Below are 14,988 nucleotides of genomic sequence, written 5' to 3'. Positions count from 1 at the left end.
AACTTTTCATTATTAAACTATATTTGAAAAGTGCTGAAACTGTCTGTAGTGCCCTAATGCAAACTAAAAGAATCCCTATCTCTTGAAGAGCTTTACTGTAGTATAACCCTCAGAATGTACCTGTCTGTGGTGACTGTGTGTGTACAGATATTTATTTTTCATAATTGTTCTTGCTAATATTATGGATGGGTGATAGGCCGATCCTATCTGGTGGCAGTTTGGAGTTTCAAGAGTTAACCCTACCCAGTAACAATCACTCTCAGTCTTTTGGCACCTAGATTGTGGTCCTGCAAGCTGGAAAATCTTTGTGCAGTGTGAAGCCGAGAGTGGCATTGTTGCATAAGTGACAGAGCGGCGTGAGGTTGGCCAGTCTTTTGTCACAGGTGGGTGGAAAGGGCAGTTGTCGAACACCCACATTGGTCAAAAGCTAGTTCACACATGCTTTGCTCTCTGAAGCGTAAGCAGCATTATGATTGCTTTTCAGAGAGCATTTGATAGGTGTTGAGGAGTCATTTTATTGCCTCCTTACTACCTGCTTTAACCACTTCCCTTCCGGTCCATGTATATAAACGGCTGGACGGGAGACCGTTTATTAGCATCCTCCCTGTTTGTGCGCACTCTCTGGGAGCGTGCAGCACCGCAATCCGGTGCCCACTGTGTCCGGAGGACATAGCGGAACACCGATCATTGTACAGGACCACTGTGAGGACCTGATCATGTGATCACTGATTGGCCAATCAGTGATCACATGAAGAGTAGTAAGCAAGATATCACTTCTGACATCATTGCTTACTACGTGTGAGTACAAAACTATTCACAACAGTGTTGTACCATGTGACAAGCTGTGACCAATCACAGCTCACACAGTATTTCTCAATGGCTGCAAGAATGCAGCCAGAGTGAAGGAGAAATGATTGCTTTTACAGCCTTTATGAGTGTAAAAGCAATCAGTGTAAAAAAAATTCTTCATCACCCCCCACAAGTAGTACAGTGTCACTATGGTGCACTGTACTGCTAGGGTGATGGCATGTAAAAAAAACAAACAAAAAACAAATAATATAAAAAAATAAAAATGTAAAAAAAAAATTTAAACTTATTATTTTTGGTTATAAACGAATTTGTTTTTTTTTTACTAAAATAACTGAATGCATTTTGGCCAAGATGTATGAAAAAAGATTCTTTATTTGCAAAAATGTATAAGAAAAACACATTTTTCAAAATTTTTGGACTTTTTCATTTATATAGCAAAAAAAATAAAAATCCCAGTGGTGAATAAATACCACCAAAATAAAGCTTTATCTGTCTCAAAAAAGGTTAAAAATGTAATATGGGTACAGTGTTGCATGACCGCGCAATTGCCATTCAAAGTGTCATAGCGCTGAAAGCTGAAAATTGGCCTGGACAGGAAGGGGGGGAAAGTGTCCGGACTGGAAGTGGTTAAACCCTTGAACCCTGCACTAGCATGGTGCAACCACATGCCGTTGTAGGGTGCTTGCAAAGCAGCCCCATTCACTTGAATGGGTAATGCTAGCTAGGCGCGATGCCCTCCAAAATAAACAGGGGGCATCATTTCTGCTGCAGAAGCGATGTGCACAACCCCGGCCAGGGGGCAAGTGGGGGTAGGGGTTGTTAACCACTTGCCTATACCCCCTTCCTGCCCAGGCCAGCTTTCAGTGCTGTCGCACTTTGAAAGACAATTGCACGGTTATGCAACACTGTACCCATATGAAATTTTTATCATTTTTTTGAGACAGATAGAGCTTTCTTTTGGTGGTATTTAGTCACCTCTGGGTTTTTTATTTTTTGCTAAACAAACCAAAAACAACTGAAAGTTTGAAAAAAAAAATGTTTTTTCTTAGTTTTTGTTATAAATTTTTGTAAATAAGTGATTTTTCTCCTTCACTGATGTGCGCTAATGAGGCTGCATTGATGGGCACTGATAGGTGACACTGATGGGCACTGATGAGGAGGCACTGGTAGGTGACACTGATGGGCTGCACTGATGGGCACTGAAAGGCAGCACTCATATATGGCACTGATAGAGGACACTGATAGGCAGCACTGACAGGCACTGATAGGCAGCACTGATAGGTGACACTGATTGGCAGCACTGATAGGTGACACTGACAGGCATTGATAGGTGGCACTGACAGGCATTGATAGGCAACACTGAAAGGCAGCTCAGATGGGCACTGATATGTGACATTGATGTGCACTGGTAGGCACTGATATGTGGCATTGATGGGCACTGGCAGGTGGCATTGATGAGCACTGGCAGCTGGCATTGATCGGCACTGACAGGTGGCACTGCTGGGGCTACACTGATCATCAGTGCCATGATGATCAGTGCAGATGTCCCCTCTGAGTGATGCCGATTACCTACTCTCCTCTGTCAGCATGACAGCACGTGAGGAAAGAAATGCCGATAACCGACATTTCCTTTTTTACATGTGATCAGCTATGATTGGACACAGCTGATCACATGACTGAGCCGACATCTTCGGCTCTTTCTGTTGAACGGTGATCTGCTATGTCCGAGGGACACAGTGCACCACCGATCGCCACGTTGTGTGCTCCCAGAACCACGCACACGTGGTTAGAGTGGGAGGACATCACATGCCGTCCTCCCAGAACGAGAGAACTGCCTTGCGCCTGTCATCACCTTATATGGCGGGTGGGAGGCGGTTAAAAACACAGCTCAAATGCTAGTGTGAATGAGCCCTGTAGCAGCTAGAGTTCAGTTTACGGTGGTCACATCACTGCCGACTAGTTGTCATGCCTAACTGAACTTTACCCATCGCTCTTTGCCTCACTCAATACTCCTGAATATAGAAGGAGTTTTCTTATACATTCCTCTCGGTCGCGGCTCACCGTGGGGTCTGTGATACAGCGGTAGAAGGTGCAGGAAGATGGGGTGCTGTCAGATCCGGGCGCTTGCTGCCGACACCTCTCATTCCATAATGTGATAGATCCAGATACCTCCCAACTCCCAGAGCTCAGGATATGGGAAGAAACGAACCCTGGAGAGAGACCAGAAACAACAAACAGTTACACTATGTATCCAAACAGAGCCTTCTCTATTCATTATACCAAAAGTTCTTTTTTTTTTTCATGCTTGGGGAAAGTGGATGAGTGGTGCTGGACCCTGAAGATTCTTTATATGTTTATATTATTCCTTGTCATCTAATATTACAGTCCCTTCAAATGTAGAGAATCTTAATATTGGTTCAGCAGCTTCTGCACACCATGGGGCTTCCATGGTCACCTTGGGTTGGGTAAGGATAAGTGAATTTAGAAAGTGTTAACAATGTAATACTCCAGATACAAGTATATTCCAACAACAAAACTGTTTGTAAAGCCAATGCATGTCAAGGACCCCCCCACCCCCTTCATTAGGGAAAAACAGTGTACACTAACTCAATAATCAATCTATGTAGTTGAATTTTATAGAGAAGAGCTTGCAGAGCTTAAAACCACCTGCTGAAGGATTGCAAACTCATCTCAGTAACATATTTTATTATACCAATAAACATGTCATACGTACCTGCTCTGTGTAATGGTTTTGCACAGAGCAGCCCAGAACCTCCCCTTTTGGGGTCCCCAGTCAGGAGTCTTGGCTCCTCCTCTTCTTTTTATGCTTCCATTGAAAGCTACTTACTATGGGGGCACACCTGCGGGCTTGATTCCAAAGCGGGTTGTGTGCATCCATCGACACACACAGCACAGGTCAACCCCACCTCTGTTCCCTCCTTCACTGCCTCAGCAAAGCCGGAGAGCAGGGAGGAGGGAGAGAGCAGCTACAGACAGGCACAACACTGGATTGAGATAGGATAAGTATACAGGGGGGTGAGGGGGCGATACAAACACTGGGACATTTTATTACCCTAATGCAGGGAATGCGTTAAGGTAAAAAATGTCCAGACTTTAGAACCACTTTAAGTCCACTGAGCCTGGAATGGATACATGGGGACCAGGTGGGATTTGTACCAGGGGGGGAAGGCAGAGACAATAGGTTGAAAACTTTGTTGCTTATTCAGAAAGCTAGGAAGGGGAAAACTCCGGCGGTGGTGCTTTCAATCGACGCTGAAAAGGCATTCGATAGAGTAGATTGGAGCTTTATGATGGACACTCTAGAGACTGGGATTGGGAGTTAGAATGAGAGCGTGGATAGGAAAGTTGTATAGAGAGCCCTCCGCGGTTATTTTGGTTAACGGAGAGAGGTCGGAACCTATTGGGATGTCAAATGGAACAAGACAGGGATGCCCACTGTCCCCATTGTTGTATGTATTGTCTTTGGAACCCTTACTGTCAACAATTAGGAAAAATATGGACATATAGGGAATACAGATAGGAGGAATTGAACATAAAGTGGCTGCCTTTAAGGACGATCTGTTGTTCTATGTGGGAAACCCTAGGATAACACTCCCAAATTTAATGAAGAGCTTAAAGGATTATGGGAAGCTATCAAATTTGAAGATCAACCCAACAAAAGCTGAGATTTTAAATGTAAATCTTCCAAATAGTGAAAAAGAAAAGATACAAAAAGAATTCCCTTTTATATGGAAAGATAGAGAGATAAAATATTTAGGGGTTAAACTCACTGCTTCATATACAAACTTGTATAAGTTAAATTATATCTCACTCTTAAATGAGATTAAGGAGGAACTAAAGAAATTGGGAGGAGGTAACCCATCTTGGATAGGTCGCATAAATCTGATAAAAATGGTAATTGTACCTAAAATCCTATATAAAATTCAGATGATCCCAATTAAACTTCCGGAGGTTTTTTTTAAGGTAATTAAAAAGATGTTAATAAGATATATATGGAAGAATAAAAAACCTAGAATATCTTATGATTTGTTAAGTAGAAATAAAGAGAAGGGAGGATTGGGAGTGCCAGATTTCAAGAGGTATTATAGAGCAGTAGTTCTAGCGAGAATTTATGACTGGACACACAATCCAGAGGGGAAAAGTTGGGTCAAAATTGAAAATGAACTAAGCGGAGTTAACTTGAGTAAACCCATATGGGTACCAGCACAATATAGAGAATTAAAAGATACCACGAGTGTTTATACATTAAATGTTTTAAGGGTTTGGCATAGACTGCACAAGTTTATGAAGTGGGATTTTTAATTCACAATTAATGTCACTGAGGAACACGGAGTATTTCCCTCCAGGAAGGGAGGAGAATACAGGAAAATGGTTTAAAAAGGAGGACATTCAATTGAGAGATATTATGGAAGGGCAGGAATTGAGAACACTTAGGGACTTGGAAAAGGACAAAAGGGAACTTTTCATTAAGATAGATGAGTGGAGATATCACCAATTAAAACACTTTGTCAGGAGTCTTCTGAAACCTTTGAGATTGAGAAAGGATTGGAATTTGTTTGAGAGGTTGTTGGAATCACGCGGAGATGGGAAACGGGGCACGGCAAAAATCTATAAGATCCTCACTGAATTAGACACACACACACAAAGCCAATGTACATAGCAAATTGGGAAAGGGATTTGGGGATGGAGATAGATGAGGACTAACAGAGGAAGATATATAGACTAACGCACGAGAACATAAGCATGAGAGAGGTGGAGGTAAATTATAAATGTTTAATAAGATGGCACATTACACCGAATATTGAACACAAGATGAGTGGAGAGAATTCACCAGAGTGTTGGCGAGGGTGTGGAAAGATAGGCACGTTATATCACATATGGTGGGAGTGCCCAAAAATTCAAGGTTTTTGGAAGACAATAGTTCACTTAATTGGGATAATTACTGAGATAAAGATGGGATTGGATCCAGAGTTGTGTTTATTACATAGTACAGAACTATCAGTGAACAAATATAAGGATTCGGGTATATGGTATTATTTAAATGCGGCAAAGGGTCTGATACCTATGTCTTGATATAGGTCAGAGGTGCCGAGCGAAGAGGACTGGGTGGAAAGAGTGAATCAGATATGTAGGATGGAGAAACTGTATTATATGCAAGAAGACAAGATGGGGTTATATTAGAAGAGGTGGGGAAAATGGGAAGATTTTGTGCCCAAGGTGAAATACATGAAGCAGTAGAGTGGGATATGTGAAAGTGCCCCTTGCTTAGGGAGAGATATAGTGGAGAAATGCAGAGTGGGTGGTTTTGGGGGGGTGGGATGGAGGGTAGATGGAGATTTAGATAGGTGGGGGGGGGGGGGGGGGGGTTTATGGCAATAGTGACAGAAAGGGATATAATTGATGGTTTTGTATGTTATATGAGAGCAATGATGGAACATGTATTTTATATGGAAAATGAATAAATATTTAAAAAAAAAAAAAAGTCCACTGAGCCCGGATTCACACTAATGTGGTGTGGAATTCGCAGCATTTTCAGTGCAAATTCCGCACTGCATCAGAATCATACCCCGTTCGTGCGAACCGCTGTGGGTGTGTATGTTAAGAATTGGATCACATAGGTGTAAATACCCATGTGATCCGATTTCTAGTGCGGACCCAAAAAAGGGGTCCTGCATGTTTTTGGTGCGGGTGCAGTGCGAATAGAGCCATAAAAAGTGTCCAGTGGCTCCAATCGCACCGCACACAATTCGCATGTGATTCGCACAGGACTGCGTTGCGGTTCCTGTGGGAATCACATGCGATGTACCGCACCGCATATATGTGAACACTGTTTCATTGATTCATTTTTCTAAGTCCTGGTGAAGAGGGTAGAGTTAAAGCCCTCAAAATGAGTCGGTTTTGCAGAAAAGTGAATATTCCAATGACAGTCCCTCTTTAAAACAACCCATTCCATTTGCCCATTCAGAACAAAGTAACTCATTTGCTTGAGCCCTCATGCACACAGGACGTTTTTACAGCGGCTGTTTTTGACTTTTGACGTTTTTTTCTACAGCCAGTAAACCCCCCAGCATGTTATCCTATGTGTCCATGCACACATAGACTGGAATCAGTGTTTTTTGGCTGGAAAAAAACCCAGAACTAGAGGGTTTATAGAGGAGTTTTGAAAAAGGCAGCAAAACGCCGCAAACCAGCATTTTTGGACTTTTTTTGACCCCCCAAAATTTTTTTTGGTCAAAGAAATGCAAAACGCAGGAAAACTTTGCTAAACGCCAATGCAAACATGCTAACAAAAGCTGAAAAGTTTTTAATGTGACTTTACACAGCTAAGGTTACCAGCGTTATCAAAACGTCAAGTGTACATGAGGGCTTAAAAAAAAACAAAAAAAAAAACAAACCTTCGGAGGTAGTCTCTTCTACCAAAAAAAAAAAAAAATATTCCTTCTAACAATTTTCTTTTAGGGTTTGTTCACAGTTGAGGGGTGGTAAAACCATGTGGTTGAGCTGCATCTTTACCACTCATCAACCACTCCCCATTTCGCTGTAGAGGCAGCATCCAGGGGTGTACACATGACAAGGTTTTGATTTTTTTGCTTCCTGTGTTTTTGCTTCCCCTTGTCAGTGAATAAGGCCGCTCTGCAAGCGCCCCACAACCCTGCGCAATGCTCAATGTTTGGATGCCTTGAGGTTTTGCATACGTTTAAAGTGTGTTGCATCTGAAAAAAGGTGGAGATTCATAGGAATAGCATACTCACCCGCCTGGTGGATCCAGCAATGTCCCACTCATCCACCTACAGCTGCTGCACTCTGGGTCCTACGCCACCATTGTCTTTGTCATGTCATCAGACAGCCGGCTCTCCCTTCTGGGTCCTAGGAGCCGACCTCCTGATGAGGCCTACAGCCTTGTGGGATCTGTGATGATGCCGGTATCTCAAGAGGTTTCAAGCAGGGGGCTAGACCAGAATTGTGGAAGTGCAGACTGTGAACTGCAAAAAAGTCACCCCTATATATAAAAAATGTATTCATAATTACAGAAATGGGGGGGGGGGTAAAAAAAGAACAAGTTAATGTTGCATTAATATCACTTTCCTCTGCATGAGCTGAGCAGTTTTTAACCCCTTGGTGCCGGCGCCTCCCAGCCCTATAAGGGTTCCAGAAGCTGGGAGGCGGGGTTTTAGGGTCATGTGACCACCATGATTCGCTGTCACGGCGGTCACATGATCGGGAAAGGTCCTGATCGAAAGAGGAGATCGGGACCCTTCCGTGAGCACGGAACATGTGTGCTGGGAGTGCGCGCTCTCAGCACATGTGCTTTTTTTAATAGAATGCAAATGTGCGGCCGCTCGGCGTCTAGGCCCAGACCCCGGGAGGCCACACATTTGCGTTCAGCAGGTGCCAAGAGGTTAAGGATGCTGGATCTTGGCACAGACCAGGGATGTCAAACTGGTGGCCCTCCAGATGTTGCGAAACTACAAGTCCCATCATGCCTCTGCCTTTGGGAGTCATGCTTGTAACTGTCAATCTTGCAATGCCTCATGGGACTTGTAGTTTGGCAAGAGCTGGAGGGCCGCCAGTTTGACACCCGTGGCATAGATGGTTGCAGGACAGATTGCACATTGGTCAGTGTTTTTTTTAGAAGGCAATTTCAGGAATACTTGGTCTTTTTATTGCCCAGTTACCAACCTGTAGCATTGTCACCAACAGCCAGGATCAGACTGGAGCAGCCGAGTCTGTGGTCAGGAGAGTTCTCAATGGTCGCGCTGGTCTCCGGGCTCCAAGTCAGAGTCACTTCCCTGCAAGGAGAAGGCAGAACGTCACATGGTTTATATAGAAATATCTGAATACAGATCAGAGGAAATAAAACTAGACATACAATATTCTACTCTTCTCTCTGTTTATTATCCAACAAAAAGAAAAGCTGTTATTATAATAGAAGCTCCAGACACACCGATGAAACCTGCTAGCAGGGCGTCCCTAGGGTTGGTGTCACCCGGTGCATTAACACTTGGTGTCACCAGTCCGACGATCCCCGCAGGATGAATCTGAGCATAATGAATCGGAGTCTGATCCACTATGCTCCCCAATCCGCAGATCCGATCCATCCTGCGGGGATCGTCGGCATGCAACCTATATGGGGCGACACCGGACCCGCTCCACGAAAAGGTACGTTGTAAAGCAAGCCGACGATTCCCGGAGGATGGATCGGATCTGCGGATTGGGGAGCATAATGGATCGGAGTCCGATCCACAATGCTCAATCCGCAGATCTGATCCATCCTGCGGGGATCGTCGGCTTGCTTTACAACTTACCGTTTCGTGGAGCGGGTCCGGTGTCACCCCGTGCGGTAGGTGTCACCCGGTGTGGCGCGCACCCCCCGCACCTACCTAGGGACGCCCCTGCCTGGTAGACCTCCCTTCCAAATCTTCTGCTGGTGGATAGAATGGCCCAAATGCGCGTTCACCCTAACTTTTCACACCTTTTGCCTCTGGAATGTGTTTAGCTGACTAAACAATTGGTTTTATCTAGAAAGCAGCCCCAGCCTGAGTAGAAAAGCCTGTGCCCTTCAGCATGCTGCAGAGGACTCTTGCTATCTATGTTGAAGCAGTGGTCTCTCTGCCGAGGTCACACACACACTCTGCTCAGGAGGGTGCATGTTTCCCCAGCTGCTCGCATTCTCCTTTGGTACAGCATGAACAGGGTGACAACACAGGAGAACTGAGAGACAGGTAAAAGGTTGTCACCCCTTTACAGTAAGTGTCTGAATCTGGAATTTCATGGCAGGGCCATCAGATATTATTCTAATGAAAGCTGTAGATTTTAACATATCAAAAATGACTTTAAAGCGGTTGTAGATTATATATTTTTTATTAAAATAAAAACATGTTATACTTACCTGCTCTGTGCAATGGCATTGCTCAAAGTGGTCCTGAAGCTCCTCCTCTGAGGACCCCAACCGGCGCTCTTGGCTCCTTCTCTTCTTTGTGTGCCCCCTTAGCAAGCTGCTTCCTATGGTGGTACACATGCAAGCTCACTACCGAGCCGAGCTGTGTGCATCCATAGACACAGAACAGCTTGGCCCCGACCCCAGCACAGGATTTGATTGCAATACCATTGCAGAGTGCGCCAATGCCAGTGAAGGGATGGGCGCTGCTCAATCAACCCCAGGAGTCCAATGCTGTAGAATGGTCTCAGCCTTTGTTTTGGTCACGCCCACTGATGCAATTCTCCCCACCCACAAGGGCTTGGTCACAGACCTCTGTGACCAAACCCCTGGTGGGTGGGGTGAAATGCATCAGAGGGTGTGGCCAGAATGGCAGCTGAGGCCATTACACAACATTTGACTCCTGGGGTCGGTTGAGCAGCATCCATCCCTTCATTTGCATTGGCTGACATTGGAATTGCAGAGACTGCAGACCTGGTGCAGGAGACGGTCAGAGAGTACAGATACGATACAGGAAATGGTCAGACAGTCTCCCCTATTGACTGCAGACTCGATAGAGGAGACGGTCAGAGACTGCATACTTGATACAGGAGATGATCAGAGACTGCAGACCCTAATGCAAGAGACGGTCAGAGACTGCAGACCTAATGCAGGAGACGGTCAGAGACTGCAGACCTAATGCAGGAGACGGTCAGAGACTGCAGACCTAATGCAGGAGACGGTCAGAAACTGCAGACCTAATGCAGGAGACGGTCAGAGACTGCAGACCTAATGCAGGAGACGGTCAGAGACTGCAGACCTAATGCAGGAGACGGTCAGAGACTGCAGACCTAATGCAGGAGACGGTCAGAGACTGCAGACCTAATGCAGGAGACGGTCAGAGACTGCAGACCTAATGCAGGAGACGGTCAGAGACTGCAGACCTAATGCAGGAGACGGTCAGAGACTGCAGACCTAATGCAGGAGACGGTCAGAGACTGCAGACTCGATAGAGGAGACGGTCAGAGACTGCAGACTCGATAGAGGAGACGGTCAGAGACTGCAGACTCGATAGAGGAGACGGTCAGAGACTGCAGACTCGATAGAGGAGACGGTCAGAGACTGCAGACTCGATAGAGGAGATGGTCAGCAGGTGAAGGTCAGAGACTGCAGACCTGATGCAGGAGACGGTCAGAGACTGCACACTCGATAGAGGAGACGGTCAGAGACTGCACACTCGATAGAGGAGACGGTCAGAGACTGCACACTCGATAGAGGAGACGGTCAGAGACTGCACACTCGATAGAGGAGACGGTCAGAGACTGCACACTCGATAGAGGAGACGGTCAGAGACTGCACACTCGATAGAGGAGACGGTCAGAGACTGCACACTCGATAGAGGAGACGGTCAGAGACTGCACACTCGATAGAGGAGACGGTCAGAGACTGCACACTCGATAGAGGAGACGGTCAGAGACTGCAGACTCGATAGAAGAGACGGTCAGAGACTGCAGACTGGATAGAGGAGACGGTCAGATACTGCAGACTTGATACAGGAGATGGTCAGCAGGTGAAGGTCAGAGACTACAGACCCGATGCAGGAGACGGTCAGAGACTGCAGACCCGATGCAGGAGACGGTCAGAGACTGCAGACCCGATGCAGGAGACGGTCAGAGACTGCAGACCCGATGCAGGAAACGGTCAGAGACTGCAGACCCGATGCAGGAGACGGTCAGAGACTGCAGACCCGATGCAGGAGACGGTCAGAGACTGCAGACCCGATGCAGGAGACGGTCAGAGACTGCAGACCCGATGCAGGAGACGGTCAGAGACTGCAGACCCGATGCAGGAGACGGTCAGAGACTGCAGACCCGATGCAGGAGACGGTCAGAGACTGCAGACCCGATGCAGGAGACGGTCAGAGACTGCAGACCCGATGCAGGAGACGGTCAGAGACTGCAGACCCGATGCAGGAGACGGTCAGAGACTGCCGACCCGATGCAGGAGATGGTCAGAGACTGCAGAGCCGATGCAGGAGACGGCCAGAGACTACAGACTTGATACAGGGAATGGTCAGAGACTACAGACATGATACAAGAGATGGTCAGAGACTGCAGACACACTACAGGAGTTGTTGGAGACTTCATAAGATAGTTGAAAACTGGAAACACATTGCATGAGACTGCTAGAGATCAGTGCTCCTTAGATCCCCTTTATAAATCAATGCGTTCACATTTTTAGTCCCTGTAGACCACTTATCATAGCCTCATACCCCAGGTAATGTCTCCGCAGCCTAAAACCCATTATATATATATATTTGTAAAAAAATGAAAGCGATAGCACAGAAAAAGGAAGACACTATGAATGAAAAGATCCACAAGCCAGTCAGAGGAGTTTTGTCCTTCACCAGCCTGGGTAAGCCCCACAATACAAAAAAAAAACTATGCAGGTGCCAAGGGGCCACATACGGCCCCCAGACTGTGTGTTGAGCACCAGGCCCATAGAATGTGTCCGGCAGAATATTCTGGCCCAATAAAGTGGAGATATATGAAGTCAGCAGTGGTCCTTCTCTGTATTATAAGCCCCGCACCCCACCAGTATAGGAAATCACATGTAACTGTTACAGTCAGTCCTTAAGTAGACAACAATGTAACTTTCGCCCACTAATAGAAGATAAGTGTGATAAAGATGAACCTTTTCTTTTCCAGCTCTCTCCTGATCTCTCTGTCCTCCTCATCCTCGTCCTCTTCCTGCTCTTCATCCTCATCATCCACTGCCCGGCTGAACACAGACAAAACCTCCCCGAAGAACGTGGCCATTGCTCCAGCTTGCACACACACTCAGCTTCCTGATCAGCATGACACAGACAGCAGGCCTCACCAGAGAGGAGGGACCAGGAGGACAGGGGGAGGGGGAAGAGAAGCAACGCCACTCCATGAACGGCCACTAGAGGGAGACATCATACCTTCCAACTGATTGTGCTGTCAGTTACCAGAAACGGCCGCTAGATGGAGACGAATCACATTCCTATAGAATATAATGATAGCAATGGAGGGATAGAAAGGGTTCTTTTATTACCTATTCTCATACTGTAAAACAGAACATATTCCGGGGGAATGAGGGCCTCAATCACACTGGCACTGTCAAACCTGCTTAAAAAAAAAAAAGTAAATAGCATGATACAGTGAAAATCACACCAGCCCAGTGCCGCAGCTCACTGCAGGAACTAAACTGTGAGCTGCCTGCACGCTACAACGGAGCATTTAGGATGCAGGCAGTGTGGATGAATCCTTGGCTGCGAGAGCTATTTTTGAGTTTTTTTGCACACTTTTAAAAAGTCATTTTAGGTCTGAAGCTTACTTAACCCCTTCGTGTCGGCGCCTCCCGGCCTTTTAAGAGTTTCAGAAGCCGGGAGGGGTTTTAGGGTCATGTGACTGCCGTGATTCGCTATCACAGCAGTCACATGATCAGAAAAGGTCCAGATCGCAAGGGGAGATCGGGACCTTTCTGTGAGTCAAGGACACATGTGCTGGGGGCGCGCGCTCTCAGCACATATGTATTTTCTAATGGCACACAAATATGCAGCCGCTTGGCATCAAGGCCCAGACACCGAGAGGCCGCATATTTGCGTATGCTCAGCATCGAGGGGTTAAAGTATCTGTGACCCCTTACCTTGTAAAACAATCCATTTAGTTTAAAATGGAAATAAAAGACATTTATGTATATATATATAGTGAGGAACAGAGGTATTTGAACACCCTGCGATTTTGCAAGTTCTCCCACTTAGAAATCATGGAGGGGTCTGAAATTCACATTGTAGGTGCATTCCCACTCTGAGAGACAGAATTTAAAAAAAAAAATCAGGAAATCACATTGTATGATTTTTAAAGAATTTATTTGTCTTGCACTGCTGAACATAAGTAGGGCTGGAAAGAAACTATAGGATCCGGGATGATCAATTCAGAGGTGGGGGCAGTTACAAGGACTGATGTCCTGTATGGCTTTCAATTAAACAGCTGGAGGCCAATTCTTCTGCTCTCCATCCTGTGGCTTTCAGCTGCTTCATTGAGAGCCATACAGGTGATCAGTCCTTGTAACTGCCTCCACTGTCGACTGTCCCACCCATCCCTAGTCCAGGCACTGCTTGTCCCCACGTTATTTCCACTTGCCCACTCGCATTTTGAGGGTTATGTGTATATATATATATATATATTTTTATATATAAACCCCTTTTTTTTCTTTTTATAAGTGATCACATTCCCTCTGTTCTCAGCTACATAAGGGTCTGGGAGAGGAAGGACAGCAACACATTGGTCTTTCCAGTGAATGGCTGTGCAGGGGGGTGTCAGCACAATCCTGACTATTGGAGGACAGACAGGCTGAGAGGGAGTGGCAGGATCAACAGGAATTTCACACAAGGGAAGCAATACAAAGCGAACAGGACACTTTTCATACAAGTACATGACACAACAGACACATATCAGGAATATGAAATATTGGAGTAACATATTATTTAAGACCAACAAAACATTACATATTTTCTGAAAACAATTACCTGGGAGTATAAACTGGTGCTGGTTCCATATTTTATAGCCAGACAACATTAGCGGAATATTGTGTCAAATTGTAAAAGTGTAAAATTTCAGTAACATGTGGTATAATTTGGGGCACACAAATGCAATATATTACCAATTTTTTGGTAATATATTTATCTATTTTTTAAATAGATACCCAAAATATTGAGGCTTAAAATGACATGCAACAGAGACACACTTCAGTACTCTAAATTTTCCACAGGCAACACTTTAAAACCCCTGCAGGTCACCAGCTTAGAGTGAATAATGGGCCTAGAATTATTGCTCTCGCTCTGGTGTGCATGGCAAATATGTAACGTGTATCACAAGCAACGTTTTTGCACATAGACAGCCCTGATTAGGTCTGTTTACATTCATGTGTGTGCATATAAGGGATGGCTTCAACTTTGTTTTGGAGGGGGGAGGGGTTCAGGTGCTTGGGTGTAACCTTTTTTTATTTTATTTTTTTTTACCTTCTTAAACTTTCTTATTGTTCCTATTTGTTGTCACAAGCTTTTTGCTCTCCAATTAAGCTAATAGAGCACAGATCATGCTCCATTAGCTTCATCCCTGGCTACAGCAGTTGGGGAACATGAGAGCTAAACCTGGAAGTGATCTAATAAATGCCAGGTTCTTAAGTGCTTCCGTTCCGCATTATAGCAGAAA

General features: G+C 45.4%; 1 protein-coding gene across 1 annotated transcript in view; it reads right to left on the bottom strand.

The window, feature by feature from the left end:
- PSMG1 (proteasome assembly chaperone 1) overlaps window positions 1-12,641 on the bottom strand; it is a 41,833-nt gene extending 29,192 nt beyond the window's left edge. Inside the window, exons 1-3 of the mRNA XM_089677899.1 lie at window positions 12,443-12,641; window positions 8,512-8,621; window positions 2,872-3,020 (exon numbers count right to left, since the gene is read on the bottom strand). Coding sequence (XP_089534025.1) covers window positions 2,872-3,020; window positions 8,512-8,621; window positions 12,443-12,567 — 384 coding nt within the window. The 5' untranslated portion in view covers window positions 12,568-12,641. The remainder of the gene's footprint in view (window positions 1-2,871; window positions 3,021-8,511; window positions 8,622-12,442) is intronic.
- Window positions 12,642-14,988: the final 2,347 nt, after the last annotated feature.

The sequence above is a fragment of the Staurois parvus genome, unplaced genomic scaffold (assembly GCF_062004578.1).
Source record: "Staurois parvus isolate SC_StPar_1 unplaced genomic scaffold, SC_StPar_1.0 ptg000195l, whole genome shotgun sequence".
Taxonomy (NCBI): Eukaryota; Metazoa; Chordata; class Amphibia; order Anura; family Ranidae; genus Staurois; species Staurois parvus.
This window is presented reverse-complemented; position numbering and strand designations above follow the sequence as displayed.